Genomic DNA, 20000 nt, shown 5'->3' with positions numbered 1-20000 from the left:
GCGGTTTGCAAGTGTGTTATGAGCTGCAGCAGTAATTCAGGCAACTGCCAGATAGATGACAGGAGAAGGAAGCTCACCAACAGCACTGTGATGCTGGCTCCCACTGGTGCCTGCAGTGGGTGCATGCCCAGGGCCTCTCACTTCCCAGGGTGGTGGCCAGGATGGTGAGCTTCTGGAGGAGTACTCTGAGGCCACTGGCACCGCTGCACCTCCATGTCCTTGCACACCTTCTAGGGAGGACCCCTCTTCGTGGCGCTCCTCTCTGCCTGTCCCCCAGAGGCTGCCAGCTGCATCTCATAGAAGAACAAGCCGGAAGATGGGTTTGTTTTTGCAGTGTCCAAACCTGGGGTACTCGCTTCTGAAATGCTGTTGCTGATGATTGCTTGGTCACAACCTTTCCAGGAGCTCAGCATCTCTCCTCTACACATATAAAAAATAGATTTTAACATGATTTTTCTATTGTTTGTGAGAAAGAAGAGAGAGCAAGGAAAATCAAACGTGGTCGTTGCTTTCGGAATACTCTTGCAGTAATTAAAATGCTTTGGAAGGTGTTCTGTTCCCACAAGTAATAAATAGTTTTGAATGTTTTGCCCCATTAATTGCGCATTAGTTAAATACTTATTTTTACAACATGCGTATTCACTCACCTGCTTACTCTGACAGTTAAATGCATATTTAAATATGCATTATACCCTTTAATGCATAGTAATTATTTGGTAGAGAAAAAAGACTCTTTCTGAGAAATCCCTTCCTGGGGAATAGATGTTTATGTATACAGCATAATGCTGACTCTGGGAGCAAGACTGCTGCAGGTCTGTAAGGTCACAGCGTGTGAATTGGCCTTGGCCCGGTGCACTGTGATGTTTCTGGGGTGCTGGCAGCGTGCTGCCAGATCCATCACAGCGCTGCTGGACATCTGCAGCTTTGCGAAGCAGCACAAACTGCTCCACTCTGGGGAGGACCTGCCCTGGGGAGCAGCACCAGGCTCCCCGTGCCACCACTGTGGCCAGAGCAGGGCAGACAGCACAGGGATAGCTCCCCATGCTGCTCCCCACGCTGGCCATGCCTCTCCCACTGTCTCAGGCCACCACTGCTGCCATCAGCCTTCTCCCATGTCGCGGAAGGGGCAGTCAGGACTTGCACAGCATCCTCCACAGATGCTGTGCCTCACTCTCTGGGAAACCAAAGGAGGTCCTGGGAGCCGGTGACCGGGCACTACAGCACTTGGGGGTGTGCAGGAGAGGCTGGAGGGCCAGGCATTGTTGGGCGTTTTCTGCAGTACCACACATTTAGGAGTAGAGCTGTATGGGCAACACACATGCTTTTTGTTGCTCTGGGGAAGATGCCAACCTGCCTTGATGGCTGCCATCCTCACAGTGCAAGACATTGCAAAAGCTGAGTTACCTCACCTTGGAAGCCAAAGAACCAGAGAATGGTTTGGGTTGGTAGGAAACTTAAAGATCATCTAACTCCAACCCCACTGACATGGGCAGGGACACCTCTTGCTAGCCCAGGTTGCCCAAAGCCCCATCCAGCCTGGCCTTGGGCAGCTAGTGCTGGTGCCTCACCACCTTTATTGTGACAAATTTCTTCCTTACATGCAGTCTAACCCTACCTCCTCTTTGAAACCATGTCCCTGTCACTACAGGCCCTAGTATAAAGTCTTTCTCCAGTTTTCTTTTAAGACTCCGTTCTGAATTGAAAGGTTTGCAATGGGGTCTCCCTGGAGCCTTCTCTTCTCCCGGCTAAACAACTCCAACTCCTTCAGCCTATCTTCATAGGAAAGGTGCTCCAGCCCTTCATCATCTCTGTGGCCTCCTCTGGACTTCTTCCAATATGTCCATGTTCTTCTTTTGCTGGGAGCTCCAAAGGTGAGCACAGGGCTGCAGGGAGGGTCTCATAACAGCAGAGAAGAGGAGGACAATCCCCTCCCTTGCTCTGCTGGCTACACTGCTTTTGCTGAAGTCCATTATATGTCTGGCTTTCTAGGCTACAGGTGCACATTGATGACCTATGTTGAGGTTTTCATCCACCAGTACCTCCAAGTCATTCTCCACAGGGCTGTACCCAATCCATTCTTCACCAACTCTGTTGATATTGGGGATTGCCCTGACCCACTTTGCAGGACCTTGTTGAACTTCATGAGGTTCACATGGTCCCACTTGTCAAGCCTGTCCAGCTCCCTCTGGATGGCATCCCTTCCCACCAGGATATCAACTGCATTGCTCAGCTTGGTGTCATCAGCAGACTTGTTGAGGATGTACACATTCCCACTATCTGTTTTATTAATGAAGATATTGCATAGCATTGGTCCCAACACAGACACTTGAGGGACAGTACTTGCTACTGGTTTCCTTTTAAACATCGAACATTTGACTCTTTGGACGCAGTCACCTGGACAATTCCTTATCCATCTTATAATCCATCCATCAGAATAATCTCTTTCCCATGTAGAGGCATGAATGTGGGGGATTGTATCGAGGGCCCTGCACAAGTCCAGGTAGATGCTGTACCAGTTGCTCTTACCTTGTCCACTGATGCAGTCGGTGCATTGTAAAAAGCCACTAGAGCAGTCAGGCATGTTTTGGCTTTTGTGAAGCCACGGTGGCCATCTCTAACCACCTCCCGGTCTTCCGTATGCTTTGACCTGCCTTCCAGGAGGACTTGTTCCATGCTTTTACCGGGCACTGAGAAGAGGCTGACTGGCTGGTAGTTCCCAGGGTCCTCCCCTTTACCCTTTTTTTTTTACCCTTTTTTTACCCTTTTAAAAAATATGTATGATATTCTTTTTTCTCCATTATCTGGGGACTTCACCTGGCTGTCATGAGTTTTCAAATATGATGGAGAGTGGCTTAGCAATGGCATCAGCCTAATTAATTCAGGACCCTGGGATGCATCAGGTTGGGTCCCGTGGAGTTTTGTATGTTTGGGTTCCTCAGATGGTTTTGAACCCGATCTTCTCTTACAATGCACAGCTTGTGCTGGTCTCCATCCCTCATGCTTTCCCCAGATCATTTTGCTTTTGAGGTGACCAGACTTTAAGGAAGGGGATCTGCTTCCTTTGCTTGGTGTGAGCCGGGGCAGTTTTCCTGGCCCCAAAGGGGAGGGTGTGCGACACCATACCTGGGGAGATGCAAGTTTGTGCCAGCTGTGGCATTGCTCTGTCAGTTTGCCCTGGATGGGACCACCCCTGGATGGGACCACCCCACTGTAGCGAGGTGGGGGTTGGTCTGTTCTCCCACGTGCCTGGTGACAGGACAAAGGGGAATGGGCTTAAGTTGTGCCAGGGGAGTTTTAGGTTGGATCTGAGGAAGAACTTCTTTACCGAAAGGGTTGTTAGGCACTGGAACGGGCTGCCCAGGGAGGTGGTGGAGTCACCATCCCTGGAAGTCTTTAAAAGACGTTTAGATGTAGAGCTTAGGGATATGGTTTAGTGGGGACTGTTAGTGTTAGGTCAGAGGTTGGACTCGATGATCTTGAGGTCTCTTCCAACCTAGAAATTCTGTGATTCTGTGATTTCATGGAGTTTCGTCAGGCCCTGTCATGCCCCACTCCGATGTGGTGATGTTTCTAGCAGTGGTCTGGCTGCAGTCTTAGAAACAATGCACTGTACTGTACAGTACCAGACTGTACATCTAAACTATTATTTCCAACATCTCTGGGTTAATTGTAAAACTGTAATACAAAGGACATTGGGGGTTTGCTGGCGTTTAATTTTAATAGCAAGCCAGTGCCCTTTTAATGACATTTTATACATTTAAATTGGGCATGATCCCTTTGGGAACAGTAATTTTATTCATGGAGATTATGTCTAATTTGAATATAAAAACACCACTAAAAAGATATTGGATTTGCTATTTTTCACTTGCAGAAGCTTTGGAGTCCAATCTTCCCAGCTGACCGGGCTGTGATGGATTAAAATAAACAAATAAATAAAAACCCACCAACAACTTCCAAAAAGCAAAGCGCAGCACAGGAGCCTTGCGCTCCGGACAACCCCTGCCCATCTCCCCTTCCCCACTGTGCTGGTGCAGACGGCAGCAGCGACGGCTGGGAGGGCATGGGGGGAAGCCACAGCCTCATCTGGCAACGCTGCTCAGGGTCATGTCTGCCCAGCCTCTCGCCCCTTCTGCTGGCCCGCAGAAATCCCAGCAGACTGCAGACAGAGTTGTCTGCCTGTTTCCTTGAGGAAAATGGTGTACGACATTGGGTTTTTCCTCTGCATGTCTTCCTGCTTGACTGCTACCCCACCTAGCGCCTATTGCATCCTTTGGCCAGTGTCAACCGAATTGCTGGATCTGCAAGACTCCCCAAAAAGACTCTCTAACTGACGGAAGGTTTGCAGAGGGTGTGCCCTTGACCCCACAGAGGGAAGGGCATGCAGCCCGGCCTATGCTCTGTTTTGGTGGCAGCAGACCCTCTCCCTGGCCTTTTCACATTGATGCTGACCTACAGATTGAAAGTCTACACGCAGACTCCTCAGAGGAACATTCACCTTGCAGTGCCCAGGGAGCAGAAGGGGTCACCTTGCATGCTTGCTGCGTGGAAGAGGCAGCTCCTGCGAAAGGCCCAGAGCGTGAACCAATTACCAGTGTGGGCCACTTTAAGAAGGCTGAATTAGCGCATGGGGTTTTGTGCAGCCCTCCCTGAGCACGGGGCCGTACCCTTCAGCACAGCAGACGATAACGGCACTGACACTGACGTGCACCTTCACAAAGCTGCAGCCTCATCTCCGAGACAGGATAAACTGTTTGGCCTTTGGACAAGATTATTTCTGTTCAGAACAGGATGGTTATCACTTAATTGAAAATAATTATCCAATGCAAATTGGCTTCAAGTTGGCAGGCTGAGTTGAAAAGATGGCCTGTTTCCAAGCTGTCCTGGGGAGAGCTGAGCCAAGCTGCACGGTGGCAAGGTGGGAGGCTGGGACTGCCTGTGGGGTGAGGGTAGAGCACAGGGGGCAGGTATTCTCTCTGTACCATCCTCATCCCACAGGGAAAGTGAGGGGTCCGTCCTGACTTCCCAGAGCTTTCATCAGGAGTGGCACGGAGTACGGCTTTGGAGCTCCTCTTTGCAGGCCTCAGAGTCTTCCGTGCATGGGCAGCATCAACACATCACCAGGAGGACCCAGGCAAGTGGTGTCCTGCTCAGGCATGGGGCAGCAGTGGCAGCCAGCAGACAATACAGAGGTAGAAATGCAGGTATGGCCCAGGGCTGGCTCAGAGTTGCATGTCACTGTAAACACACTGAGGTCTGAGAAGTAATCTGGTGGAAAAGTGTTGGAGAATGCCATGGTACCTACACTGACCCAGTGAGACCAGTGGGAGCATTGTAACTGGCTTCTCCGACAGACCTGCTCCCAAGCATAACAGGGAATGTATTAACGAACCGAGACCCTGTCCTTGGGGGTCTGAACCTGGGATTGCTGCACATGAAGGATGCAGCTGTCCTTCTGCTCTTGGGCTTTTGTGATGATGCGGTGTTGCTGTCCATCGCTGCTTAGTGGGAAGACAGCAGGGCCAGCAGGAGCCCCCAGAGAGGTGCAGGGACTCCTGCTGTTTGGGGCCATCAGAACCCACCGGGACCACAGCTCACCTCAGTTCTTTGGCTTCCCATTCAAGGAGAAATGCAGAGCAACCGCCTATGCTGGCAACCTCCCGTTCTGATTTACCCTCCTCCTTCTCACGTGTATGCCTCTTCTTTAAGAACTAGGGTTCTGCCGCTGTGGACTTACACCCATGAGCTCTTCATGGCCATTCTGCCCTTGTTGTTTTCTCCTCTCCCTTTTCTCTTTTTCTGCCTGAACAGGTTTGGATTAGACAAGACCTCCCTGAATGTACACAATGCCTCTGCCAATGCACAAATACGCTAGAGAATTCTGAGTTTCCACAACATTTTTTATATGATTTGACCAGACTGGTACAAGGTTAATTAAAAAAAAAAAAAAATGTTTAAATGTGGTTTCATCAGAACTGTAAAACGCTTCTGCAAGAATCTCTGTCAGGACTTCATAAAGGTGATAGTGTACTTTAACTGGCAAAGCACAATTAGACATAGTCAAATATTGTCGTGGTTAAAGACTATTAATTTTCCTTACATTTGTCATGAATTAATTTTTTTCTGGCTATATAAACAGTGTTTCCTTTATGAATACAACTGCTTCCTTTACATTGAAAAATTAAATTTGCTTTGATAATGAACTGAGTTGCTAATAATCATTTTGCAATGCAAAGAAGTGCAATTACTGGCTGTCGTGCCTCACAGTGCCCCAGCCAGTTGTAACTATCTGAAAGTCGGCTTCTCTACCAGTGAACACCGCCAAGCATTACGTGGGGCCAAGAGACAAAACCCAGGCCAGGTTTCTGCTTTGCCAAGGTTACCCCTCCAGCTGGCTGTGGGGCTTTTTGTGCCACTGCTGGTTTTCCCACTGCTGCAGTGGTTCTCCTACCTGGGAAGCACTGCTGAGGGAGAGGCAAACTGTTTGGTGAGCTGTGCAAGCTGCAGATGGTGAATTCCTGTTACGGCAAGGGGCTTGGGAAGACTATGCCCATGCAATGAGTCTTTCTTTCCCTCTCCAGGACATCTTCATCCATGCCAGAGGACACAAGCAGAGGTGATGTGCAGCCACTAGCCTTTGTCTTCTTGGTTCAGTCTTCTGTAGCGATGGAGCAGCACTGGCACTCCTCTGGAAGTTCCTCAGGCACCCACACTGCTGTGAGTACATTTACCTGTCAGGGCACTCACAGCTTAAGCGTTAATCTGACTTCCCGTGGCTTTTCCTCATCCATGTGAAAGACAAAGAAGTAGGACTTTTTAGGTATCAAGTCAGCACTCCAACAGTGCTGCGGAGGGGTATAATCGTCACACAGCATGCAGTTTAGGTAGTGACACCTTTGCCTTTCAAACGTATTTTTAAAATTTTAAAAGTGCAGAACGTGTGGATGTGTTTTTAAAAATATACTGCTATTATTTTATAGCTTGATGTTGACTTTGTTCTTTTGTTGAAAGTAAATCATTAAAGGAAAAATTGTAAGACAAAATGAAAAACCATAGTGCATAGAAAATCCACCAGGAGTTCAATAGAAACCTCTTAACATGCAAGCAAAGAGGACGGGAAGGATAAAAGCTTTGCTTGGCCTGCTTCAGCATGTGCTGAATTTCTCATACAGTGGGTTTCTTAGAGCTTATGTTCTTCCTAAGCCCTAAAGAACATGATAAAGATGAATTTTTAGAGCACCTAGTGATTAGGAAGTCACAGTGCTGGAGACAGGCTTTCAGGATGATGTTAGCCCTCTTGCTTTAGCATTACTTTAGAAACTGCATCCAATTACAATGGTAGCAGCAATTCATTGAGCAGCCTCATCAATGTGGGCAGCTTCCCTCACTCGTTTGTTAGCTTGAAGTGTGGTATTTTGCCTTGTTTAATAGCTCCTGAACAGAGAGGTTCCCACCCGGAGGACACCTGAGAAGGCTTGCATCACCAGTAACCCTGCTCCTGACACCAGCCGTGTGGTTAGCATGCCTGCCAATAAAGCAAACATCCATAATATGAAAGCAGGCTGTTAACGTACACCCCTGCCCCCTTCTCTCTCCCTCTCCCTGGCTTTAGGCTGTGGGGATGCCCCCTGTTAGGGCGACAGGGCATTAGCATTACCAAGATGCAGGTCCTGAGCCAACAGGAGGTACGGGGAGCACACCCTGACAGGGTTCTTGGGCCCACCAGCGGTGCCAAGGCCCACATGAGGGGTTGCCAGGAGATGGTGACACTGGTCCTGGGACGTGTAATGGCACCAGGAGCGCTGTCTATAGAAGCAGGCAGCTACCAGCCCTAAGGGGGTCTTAAACTGGAGCTGCTGCTGGGTGGCAAAACCTGTGGTCCCTCAGTGGGCAGGGGCACCTCCGCTGTTGTCTTCTTCCTCTGAGCAGTGACTGAGTGACTCCTGTTCTTCTATGTAAATCCCGAGTCTAGGTTATGCTTGTATCTTGCACCGGTTGATAAGATTTTGACCCAATCTGCAGGGGTCCAGGTGACTGAAAAACCTGTGTAACTAGTAATTCTACTGTAGTTCTAGAAATTCTGTGCAGCTATCAGCTATGCTAGGTGCTGGAAATTGCAGATAATAAAATATGCTGATTGTTATTATTATTGTTATCGTTAATATTGTTAATAATAACAAGAAAAATAACAATAATAATAGGAATAATAACCACAAACCCATGGCCTGCCCTCATTCTGCCAAAGATCCATAAAGCAGCTGACTGTCCTCCGTAATGTTGGGTGATGCTTGCGCTGAAGCAAAAGAGGGGACAATCTTTAATTCGGATTATCATTTCAATTCACTCCTCAAAGAATCTTCCAAGCAGATGCACACAGTGCGAGCTAAATTCAGCCCCTTTAAAATCAGGAACAGTCCCTTTGCTGGCTTTGGATCATGCTCTTTGAACCCTCACTGCAGTACATATCACAGAATTACAGAATCACAGAATCACAGAATTTGTAGGTTGGAAGAGACCTCAAGATCATCGAGTCCAACCTCTGACCTAACACTAGCAGTCCCCACTAAACCACATCCCTAAGGACTTGTTCTCCATGTAGCAAGAGAGGCAGGTGAGGGTGTTTGGAAGATCATCTGCAAGGAATGGGTGAGGAAGATGAAAATCTCTGACCCAGACCCCAACTCTGCTGCCTCTGAGGGGGGGATTAAGCATGTAGGCCTTAGAAGGACCAAAGCAGTGCAGCAGATCCACTTCTTGTGCCACAGTGAGAAAATAGTCCTCAAACAGCATGGCTTTTACCCGTCCTGCTGTGCTCCGGTGGGAAATAGCCCTTTTCCGTTTCTTTTTTGGCTAGTCTGAAAACAAAATGAAGTGTTATTCAGACAAATAGGTCTTAGGGTTTCTAGAGCGGGGAGGCAGCATTGTCCTCTGAGCTATGTTTAATGAAGAAGCCCAAAGCCAGGGAGCTCCATTGCAAGGCACAGCAAAGCCCCATAATGCCATGTAAATCACTTGGAGAAAAATACTACTTCTTGGCCGAGATGGAGAACCGAAAGCTCTGCATGCTCAGCCAAGTCTGCAGAGCCAGAGGTGTAGCTCTTGCCCGTGTGATGGTATTAACAGAGGCTGGGGCCGTGTCTGCTCTTGGCTCCTGGCTGTGCAGACAGGCCTTGGGCGCAAGCATCTGTCCAGGCTTTGGCTCTGCACCAATAAAACAGGGAGATAATCCCTCCCTTCTCATCCCACCAGCCTGGGAGGGGGCCAGCATTCTTCCTCAGCATCCGTCTGGGCAACATCAGGACATTCAGCCCCACCGCTCCACACTGCAGGGAGGGGATTGTCCCCCCATGCTCTGCTCTCAGGAGGTCCCACCTGGAGCCTGCGCTCAGCTCTGGGGCCCCCAGCACCATCAGGACATGGACCTGTTAGAGAGAGTCTTGAGGAGGGCCACAGAGATGAAGAAGGGCTGGAGCGTCTTTCCTAAAAAGACAGGCTGAGGGAGCTGGAGTTGTTCAGCCTGGAGAAGAGGAGGCTCTGGGGAGATGTCATTACAAGCCTTTCAACATGGGAAGAAGTCTTACAACAAAGACACGTTTAATTACTTTCTAATGCTCACAAGCATCCTGTGGAGATGTGCACCTCAACTCACAGTACCTCTTCCTTCCTCAACGTTGCTGTGCAGTGACTGCAACAAACGATACACCAAATACTCTCTTCTCCCCTCTTCACTCTTGGGACAACTGCCCCCATTACCGAACAAGACTCTGACCTTTTGATCCATCCATCTCGTCTCCTCCACGCAGTCTGGGCTGAGCTACTGCCATTTATTTATTCACGCAATGTAGGTTTCCTTATGCTGCTTTACCAGTGCACATCAACTGTGACCTCGATACACTATCCTCTCCAGGGATAAGTATGTTTTTCACTCCCAGGCATCTCTGGAGTAAAGAGTGACAGTTCCTTTAAGGAGGGGAAAAATAGCAGGTGGGAGGAATGACAGGCTGAAGTACATTTTAGTTTAATAGGATAACATGGAGCTTGATGAAAGTAGCCCAATCTTCAAGTCACCTGGTACAGAACGGGATTTTAATACTGTGCTTTCCTTTCACTAGTCCCTAATGCAGCAATATTTTGGTGGTAGAAAATACGTCAACCCTTTTTGTCATGTTCCTTATTGTGTCCTTTTCATCTAGTCCAAAAACATTTTCAACCTTATTATTTTTGCACTAAGTTCTGTAAAATTAATTTGTTGTTTGACAGAAAACCTACTGATACTTATGGGAGGCACGGATTACCGGTGACAGCCTGCTGGTGCTGAATGCAAACTATTTTGTTTCAAGTAGCACAAGGAAGAGACCTACGAGTGGAGCCCTGCAGCATGGCCACGAAAAGCCGAGCACATAGCCCGGACACGTAGTATGGGTTCTCCAGCAGGTAAGCAAAGATGATTTCCTTCCCTGTTCACACAGAGTTTATTGACTGTGAGTGGGGAACAGAGTCACTCATGGCTGGGTGTATGCAGCATCCAACACATCCCTCTCCTGTAGCATGGTTCCTGCTGCAGTCCTGCTGGCTAGCAGGAGACAAATCCTTCTTATTACATTCTTCCACATGTAATAACGCTCCAGCGCTCAGTGTGAGGGAAGGTTTCAAAGCTGGAGCTCAATACACTGATTATGATATGTAAGGAAATGAGTTTGAGGCACCCCAGTGCTAACCTAGGTTGGAGACCAGTCATTGCAGGCATGACGGTCCAATACACCTGGTGGGATGTAAACTGTCTTGGTTCCACTACTGTCAATTCCAGTAGTGTCTGGCCATGGACATGTCTGACCCCACTCTGCCCAGCGGCAGAGCAGGACACTGCTGCAGGATCCATCTGCTCAGAGATTACTAAAGAAAGGGTTCTCAGCAGTCCCTCCACTCACCTGCTTCCTCAGTGATCTGTCTTCTCCCGCTTACACGCATGTTTGTTCAGCTCCTACTTCAAAACCCCATGGGGTCTTGCTGGTCTCATGTCAATTAACCTCATAGGAACAACTCAGCATGGACTCCTGGCTGATTTAACTCCAGTAGCCACACACCTTCATTTTAGAGGGAAGAGTTACAGAACACTCTCAGTCATTTCACGTGAGAATGCCACCTTGAATTGCACACTGGCAACCTGAAGACATCTACATGTACATGTACATCTCTTAAACACACTGCTGTCCATGATACTGTGTGTCAGTGTATATATAAATTATAATTATTCCACTATCATCACATTGTCTGTGCATCCAGACAATTCCTTATCCACTGACTCGTCCATTCATGTCTCTACAATTTACAGAGAAGGATGTTGAGTGGGACAGTATCAAATGCTTTGCACAACTCCAGGTAGATGACATCAGTTGCTCTTCTCAATTAATTAAATTACAAATTATTTAAACATAAATATACAAAGAAAAAAAGAATGTGTATAGCAGCCTTCATTACTAGCATGTCAGTATTAATATTTTTATACTTTTATACTTTGAGTATAAAAGTGTTGAGTGTTTTTAACACGTAAAATCGTTCCATTGCCAGTCACCTCTGACACTGCTAACACATCAGCACAATCGTCCATTGCATAATGCCTGGGTGAAGCGTACATTGCACTTCCGAGTAGCTTTCTTAGCAAATGAGGAACTGAATATCAGAGTGAGGGCATTCAGAGGCAGAGACTCAGAGATCTCCATGGGGAATGTCTCAAGAGGCATGCTACCCACGTGAGTCCCAGAGAAACATTCCTCTGGTGTTCATGGTTAACAGTGACTGTCTGCTTCCTTTTACAGCACACAACACAGCATCTGTAAAGCCCGTCATAAACAGACTGAGGACTCATCTCCCTCTCTTAGATGCTATTGCAGTTTGCCAGTTTCTCCTCTGTCTCTTGGACACTGTTGGAAACACAGCTGCTTCAGTTTTGTGGGAATGAAACAGAAAACTCCCTGTTCTTGACGTTCTTCATGGTGGACCTGAAAAGCCTCCAGAGCATGGACACAATATTGTACAGCGAATAGAATGATGAGGCCACAATTTCACTGAGTCATTTTTACCTTAGACCAAAAGCAAGCCAAGCCAAATCAACCAAGCAAGCAAGCAAGCAACCAACCAAAAACACTACCGAATATTTGCTTCAAAAACAGTAAAGAAAATAATTCTGGGGGATTCCCTAAAATATACCTAACCACAGCTAAGGGCAGTTCTCCATTCTCTGTTTTCGTACTTAGGTGTTTTCTAATTATCTCTGGAGGTAGAACAACCAGCAATATGCAATATTCTGTGGGAATACCCTACACTTCTGTCCAAAGAAGTGCTAGGGGACAGAATTGCAAGGACAGAGTCTCCTGAGCTTTTACTCACCTCATCATGACTTTGCTGGCCATGTCACTAAACTGACGCATCGGAAAAGTTGGAGTTGACCTCAACACTTAATCCAAAACAACTCTTCTTCCCTACCTACCAGTCCGCATGCTGTTACAGTTCAAGGCTGCTGGAGACTTCTGTTCAAATGCAACAGTGAACTCATAAGTAAAAAGGGATGCAAAACACAAGAGATGGGTTGAGTTTCAACGTTCGGGGCAAGTCTTATTAGGAGTGGATTTATTCATTTTTTTAAATTAGGGCTAAATGTGATTTATTTTTTAAATAACAAAACAAAGTTTTCAATCAAGTAATGGATGAATTTAAGCAAAAATAAATTTCAGTTGCCAAGTGGGATGCACTTAGGCAAAACTGGGCATTAGCTTCCCAAGTATTATGTAAGTTTAGGTCTGCTCCAAACACCTCAGAGGAATTGATACAGCCACTGAAGTTCTCGTGTTTTTGGTGGGGACCTTGCCATAAAAAAAGCTGATGAATTCAAGGAGTGTGAAATAGCACTGGCAGAAAGACTGATGCCATTTTTTTCTAGTGTAGTTACCCTTCAGCTGTCTCCTCCTCAGACACAGCCTTGCATTTGTACAAGTTACAAATTCCTGACGATTTTGAAACACAAGAGTAGCCAAAGGCCCATGTCTTAGTAAGCAGTAAGACATGACATGTACGTTTGTGAAAATGTGCTGTTAGTTACTATCTCTTGATGAGCAAAAGTGGTGTCATACATGATGTATGTACACGTCATATATCAGTAACAGATAGGTCATATCTTATTGGAAACCAGAAGATCTCTTGTCAAGGATGATGTATTTCCACATCGAGAAAGAGAAGCAGATATCATCTTAGGTAGTTCTGCTTGCCAATGCAAGACAACCTAGAACAAACCAACATTTATTGGATATCTCTCATGTAAAGGTTTATTTGGATTATTAATTTGATCAAACATTTACTGTTACAAAGCTTTTAACAACATAACTGTTCAACTCCAGAGTACAAAAATAACTGTCTTACAAAAATTAAATTACTAAATTTTAGCACATTTATGTCTGGAATCAAATACACTTTTCATGCTCTGCTCTCATTTCTGCAGAAACAACTTTCACACCAAGGGGAGCAAGGACATATTTGAAATGTAAACTCTGTTCTCTTTTCTCAGCTGCTTTCTCCTGCTGTGCTGACTAGTCAGCACCGACAGGGAATGGGCTCACTCAGACCTCACCTGTGCTTGGCACCCAGTTCTGTGGCACTGACGGTGGTAGACTTCTGGCATCACACTGTGAAGTGGGGACTGGCATATCCCAAATTGCGAGGCTACAAGTTCACAGAACCTTTTCAGGAGGGACAGAACTGGAGTGCTGAGAACGTACTCAGCTGTGCGTTGGAGGGGACTGAGTGGCTGAGGAGAACATCCATATCCCCATGTCTGCACTGACTCCCCCTAATGCGAAAGCCTCTCTGCAGCATCAGGTCTGACGGACTGCACTGCTGAGAAGCAGATCCTGCTCTGACGGGTAAAGCAATATCTCACCAGTAAAGAAAGAAAGCCTACCAAACCCTGCATGAGCACCCTTCCTCCTTCCCACCCCCTCCCATTAGAAGCAAACAAAATAAAATTACAGCCTACCCTGGGATTGCTGAAAAGTGAGTCATTCCAGACACGAGCGTTAAACCCCCCCTATCAAGTGAACAGTTCACGACAGACAAAGCATCCCTTTTGGGAACAGAGATGGATGCTTCTCCTGTGACTTGTACCTGGGCATGACCACCCAGATTCAGACATATTTTAATTTGTTTTTTAAAGAGGGACAAAAATAAACAACAGGCAGAGCCAGAGCTAGTAAACAGCAGTGCTGCCCATCTACTTCCTCATCAGCAGAAGGATTTCTGTTTAGACTTTTTTCTCCTCTGTTTTATGAGGAATAAATTCTCATCGATATCAGGACCAGCATCTTTCTGTTTTTTCCTTTTCTTCTTCCTTTTAGCAGCTTCCAGAAACTCCTGGGCATACTCTGTCTTGCTGCCATGTGCCTGGAAAATGGACTTGTGATGTTTTTTGCGGCCCTTAGATGTCTGCTTTTCATACCCCCTAGGGAAGTCTTCCTCCATCTTGTGGCCCCTATCAACATCTCTTCTGTGTTTCTTTGCTCTGTGTTTGTCTGCCTGGGACTTCCTTGTCTTTCTGGGATGCTCGTGATCTTTGTTATGTTTACCATGTTCTTTACAAGGCTTTTTCTTTTTCTTATGGCTGTATCCCCCATGTTTTTCTTCCTGCCATGGTATCTCTGACTGTAGTGGCAGAAGGCCGGCTTCTTGTAGTTCTGTAAAACAGATCATCATATTTCAGAAAAGCTAAAACCCAGTGCCCGAGCCATCAGAACGTTCTCTGTGTATAGAGTCAGTACAGCCACCTGTTTTCTCTAACAATTTTTTTTCATGGTGTTTCTTTTTTCTGTCAACAGACGAGAATCTTAACAAATTACACTCTAATCCTGCTAGATTATCACAACTTTAATATTAGTGGATTTTTAGAATTGAACCACGTGACAACACTCACACTCAGTTACTTTGACACAATAAATTTCCATGACAGACAGGTGAATAAAGTCACAATTCTTTTACTACCCCAGACTACATTTTCCAATTCCTATCGCTTTTCCCAAATCACAAAAATAATCCTGCAGTATTTCAGAAAGTAGCAAGCACAAAAGAAAATATTTAAAAGAACTGAAAACCAAACAGATCTCCCCAAACATGCCATACCTGCAATCTTTCTTTTTAATCTGTTTGCTCTCCTCTTGATATCGCAGTCGTCATCATAGTAGTGGATGAATGGAGAAGTGGGGAACATGCTCCCATGCATCCGCTTTTCTAAGCACTCCTGCAAAACACATTTTAAATCAGTGTAGATGTGGCTGAGTTTTATGGTAAAGGAAATGGGCTGGATTCTGCAGGTGTTGGTCCGTACCTATGGAGGATGTGGCAAACAATTCTTTAAACACTGATAATTTTAGAGTTCCAACAATCCTTCCTGCATACAAGACACATTCCATGAGACAAACTGTAGTCCTCTTGCAGCACGTGGAAGGATTCTCATGTCTTACCACAATTTATACAGACATATACATACAGTCTTAAAAGCAGGGGACTAAAAGGAGGCAAACATGAATTAAAAAGGAGGCAAATTAGGAAATGCATTGTTAGATCTCGGGAACAAGGCTATCCTGCCAATAGCTGGGCCAAGTTCCACCACCAGCACCTGCTTTCACTGCTTCTTATTGCTCCCTCTGGTCTCACAGCACAACCACATGCCTTGTCTCTTTGAAAGCCAAATACCTCTAATTGCAGGAGAACTTTTTAAACTTATATAATTTCAGGGCAGAGTATGGGGGCATCCTTTCCACACAGCAAGAACTGCATGACTATGCTTGTTATCTGTCGTCCTTTGTAGTATCATGTCTCTTCTTCTTGGACACTGCCCAAATCTAATGAACTCTGGGTCTGGACATTCCCAAGAAACTTTCAGCAGCTTTCAGTCACCATGTCTCCACCATAAGCTTTCCTTCCAGTGTTTACCACTTCTACCATACCGTAACTCTAGCCCTCCCTTTCCCTGTGTGTCCTCCTGCGTCCTCCCCTTTCCTTTTCAGAGACACAATACATCAAAAATGCATTTCATGTATGTCATATTTCTCAGTTTTTATTTGCTCTTTGCTTGGCTGAAATTATATGAAGAATCATATTATTCTTTGTGGTGTCTGCAAAAAAGGTACCGTTAGATTAAGTGGCAATGGATCATCTCCACGTGGACAAGCAAAGGCAGCTCAAAGCTGGAGCCCATGTCTGCAAGCTCCACTCCTGCCAGGCTGTGAACTCAGGCTGAAAGGGACGTAGGAGAGGATGTTTAAGTCCACCCGTCACCTGGTGCTGTTCTCAGTAGCTATCCATATGAGATATACATACCCTAGAAGACAGAAAATCTTTCACTGTAAACACCTTAACCACTCAGCTACAGTGGACACCCAGCATGTGCTGCAAAGAAACATCCTCTCTCACCTTTCCCAGGTCCTCCATTTACCTCTTCAGATTTAAGAGGAAAGGAAAGCAGTGAAATGACACTTGCAATACCTGTTTTATGTGAATTAAACTTAAGAGTGGCCTTTAGGAAGGGCACAAGGCTGTCTACCTTGAATAAAAGGAAGAAAATTATCCCTAAACATTGCCAAGGAGGTTACTGAAAATAACACAGATTAGCTTTACACAGGAGTATGCAAAGATTTATTCTTCTTTCTGTGATATCTGTGAAATGCAGGGTTTGAGATGCTGCTTGGGCTGCAGAAATACAGCCTTTTCATTATTTTTTATGCTGTTAATTTGTTGGCATTAGCGAATGAAATGAGTATACCACCAAAATCAGAACTCGTATTTTCCTTTGTTACTTCACCTCACTGAAAAATCAACTCAGCAGTGTCTGTGCGCTGCTATATCCTCCTCTTCCAAGTAAGCTGCCACTGCTGCCATACACTTTGTACTGCTAAACACTTTTGGCACAGTCTTCACCATTGGAGGTAACGTACAGAGGACGGAAAGGAGAGCCTGCTACCAACCTGCAGGAGAAATTTATGTGTGATTGGCATATTAGGATGTGATTGCAAGGCACATCTGCAGGTACTGTACAGTTTTCTATCTCTGCTGCCTTAAAACTTGCTGCAGCCTGAATAATGCCATAGGCTGTCACTGATTGATTTACTTTCCCTCTTACCTTTACTGCATGAATTCAGACACTGATTCTGAGCTCACTTTTCTTAGCCAGTGAGAGGTACAAATCTCAAATGCATTGCCTGTTCAGCTGGGTCACCATAAAGATGAACATACAGACCCTCTAGTCCAATTTCTTCAGCCATTTGTGTAAAGAAGGTTTAGTGATTTGAAGGCAAATACTTGGTTACCATTACATAATGCAATGTGCACCATGGATGTTTTTCTGTGAGCATACTGGAAGATCTCGTGAGTGGTTCTGCCTTTCTGTGTTATTACCAACTTCTTCATTTTCGTTCAGTCATTGCCGAGGCTACTTCTGCTCCTTGTATGCTATTAAAAATACTACTTTACCTTCTTTAAACTTTGATAGCTGTAAAATGTTGACTGTGAGTCATTTTATGCCCTTACTCATTTTATACAGCTTCTACCTTTTCCATCAAAGTAATGACTATCATCTCTTCCCACATATTTACTAATCATTTTTAAAGCAGTCTTATTTGTAACCATGTATTGCTGCTTTCCTCAAATGCCATTTTTTGAGAGCTTACTGAAATACTCCTTACCCATTGCCAGCAATCAGTCTCATTTTTTGTTCAAGCCTGGCAAAGCGGTTGTTATCATATAAGCTCATTTTAGTGTATATACTACTAGTAATGGTTTTGTTCTGTTTTTGTTTAACAGGATTGGTTTCAGTCCTTCAAAAAGGTTTTATCCTTCAAAAAAGAGTTTTATCAACTCAAGTCTTGAATACAAGCTAGTTTGTGTGACTAAAGGTCTCACACGGTCACCAAATATGTAGCCAGTCTTAAGGAAACACCTTGCACCTGAGGTTGAAGATCTGTATTCACATATCATAGCCAAGGTAGTGCCTGTATTGCTTGCAGTGCTTACAGGTAATGTCACGCTGCTGACACATTTCTTACCTAGCTTGGATTGCAAGAGCTGCTTACTTCCTGGCTCTTCCAAGCCATCTCTGAGAACTGGAACATACCCATAATGTACATGATGGCCTCATATCACTCAATGAGGAAGAAACACTGATTTTCTGGAATATTTGTGTTTGCTGGACTTATTTCATAAAAATAACTAATTTTGGTTTCAGATATTTGCAGGTACAGAGCTACACTTCTCATGATAGGAGGCTAAGCAAAGGTGATAAACATTAGGAACCAATCCTATAAGACGCAGCACACCTCCATTTTTCACTGCTCATAATGTCCACCTCCACCACGTTTTGTACCTTACAGAAGACTGACATTAAGTTCAATTCAGCTACAAATTAAGGTCCCTCAAAAGCAGGCAAATGGAAAATTCCTAAAATGGAAATTCACATAGTTGGGTTGATTGTGGTGATTGTGGTACCTTACATGATGGAGAACATGGCAGCAAGGCACTACTATTTCACTTCATGAACCGTGGAAAAAACAGAAAAAAATATAGCTCTGCTTTGTAACTGTCCATTTTCCAATGAATATTTTTTTCTCCCAACAGTCCAATTTTGACTTAGGCTTTAAAAAAACAAATCAATAACCTGACATAGTAACTCTTTGTTTTCTCTATGTCTTTAAAATTAGATGTGTGAAATCACTGTACGATGGCCTCCACTGATTTCAACATTACAAACTCACAAATGTTTCATTAGAGCACCCCTTTGTATAGCATTAGCTTGACTCTTCCTGCTCCTTTCTCCAGACATGATCTATAGAAGAGTGATGAATTTCTGCTCCAGGGATGCAGTCAACACTGAGGTAGAGGTTGCTGAGACTTACATATCCAAAATGTCCTTTCCGGGAACAGTTGTAGCAGTACACTACAGCCGACTGCTCAGAGTGAGAACTGGCTGCCTTGATTGGTCCTGGTTTTGTCTGTAAGATGGAAATTGGTGAGAATTAGGTCTGGCAGTTTTCCGAATACTGAATTAAAAATAAATTAAAATTACATAAATATAATTTTATTATGTTTAAATCAATATATTCCTGCTTGCTGTTGGAATATTAAGTTTGAAAAATAATGAAGTTGCTCATATTACTGCAATTATACAGAACAATTTAACCCTGAGCATCACAAATGAGGTGGGAAGAGGCATCCTCAGTAACTGTTCTGCCTAGCCAAGTATGAGAAACCCTACTACTTTCAGTATTACATGCATTTCCTTCTCCTTGGTGCCAGAGAAGCACAGAGGAGTGGTCTACGTTTCAAAGAAATTAATAATGCTTGGAAAAACTTGTTAGAGGATTTGCTTTTTTCTTTAAATCTTTATCACTACATTAATCTACTGTGAAAGCCACTGTGTTCTCCTCTATATCCTCCAGAAGAATGATAGCATTGCTTTAAAAATAGGCAGAAATGACAGAAATCTTCCAATACCCATTTTTATCAACCTGATCCCATTTGTAGGGTCACCAGATTTTGAAACCTTTCAGGCTTGGGTTTAAATACGTGTTGCAGACTCAGTTCATACTTACTCAGCAGAAGGAGGGTAATGAAAGACTAAGAAGAATGACCCATCCAAGAGTGATTTGTGACAAACAGGAAATGAAAAAAATCAACAGTAATTTGTAAATTTCTCATCCATGTCTTACAGTGAGAGCTCTCCAGCTAACAGCGGCGTGTAAATGTTTTACTAAGCCAACTCTGTTTTTCAGGTATTCCTTTTGTCATAAATTCATAGAACAGGCAATGAAAAACAAATGTAAACATCAGTGCAATCCCCTTGAGGAAAAATCTATGGGTTTAATCTTTTCTAAGAATCACACATATTCTAATTAGTTTTCAACATGGATAGTGGCCCTAGAAATCACCTCAAGTTTGGGCAGGTCTCCTTAAGATCATAGAATTGATAC

At 44.8% G+C, this 20000-nt stretch overlaps 1 protein-coding gene and 1 long non-coding RNA gene across 8 annotated transcripts in view; one reads left to right on the top strand and one right to left on the bottom strand.

The window, feature by feature from the left end:
- The first annotated feature begins 6363 nt into the window (after nucleotides 1-6363).
- LOC137847770 (uncharacterized) lies at nucleotides 6364-13158 on the top strand. Its single transcript, XR_011091066.1, has 4 exons — nucleotides 6364-6484; nucleotides 6579-6714; nucleotides 10258-10431; nucleotides 11814-13158. It is a non-coding gene; the product is annotated as an uncharacterized lncRNA (long non-coding RNA).
- Nucleotides 13159-13298: 140 nt separating this feature from the next.
- Nucleotides 13299-20000, bottom strand: part of ZCCHC7 (zinc finger CCHC-type containing 7) — a 115025-nt gene continuing 108323 nt past the window's right edge. For all 7 annotated transcript variants that reach the window (XM_068666263.1, XM_068666264.1, XM_068666268.1 and 4 more), the window contains 3 exons: nucleotides 18927-19022; nucleotides 15160-15277; nucleotides 13299-14717 (listed from right to left, as the gene is read on the bottom strand). In XM_068666263.1, coding sequence (XP_068522364.1) covers nucleotides 14269-14717; nucleotides 15160-15277; nucleotides 18927-19022 — 663 coding nt within the window. In that variant the 3' untranslated portion in view covers nucleotides 13299-14268. The remainder of the gene's footprint in view (nucleotides 14718-15159; nucleotides 15278-18926; nucleotides 19023-20000) is intronic.

The sequence above is a fragment of the Anas acuta genome, chromosome Z, assembly GCF_963932015.1.
Source record: "Anas acuta chromosome Z, bAnaAcu1.1, whole genome shotgun sequence".
NCBI lineage: Eukaryota > Metazoa > Chordata > Aves > Anseriformes > Anatidae > Anas > Anas acuta.
This window is presented reverse-complemented; position numbering and strand designations above follow the sequence as displayed.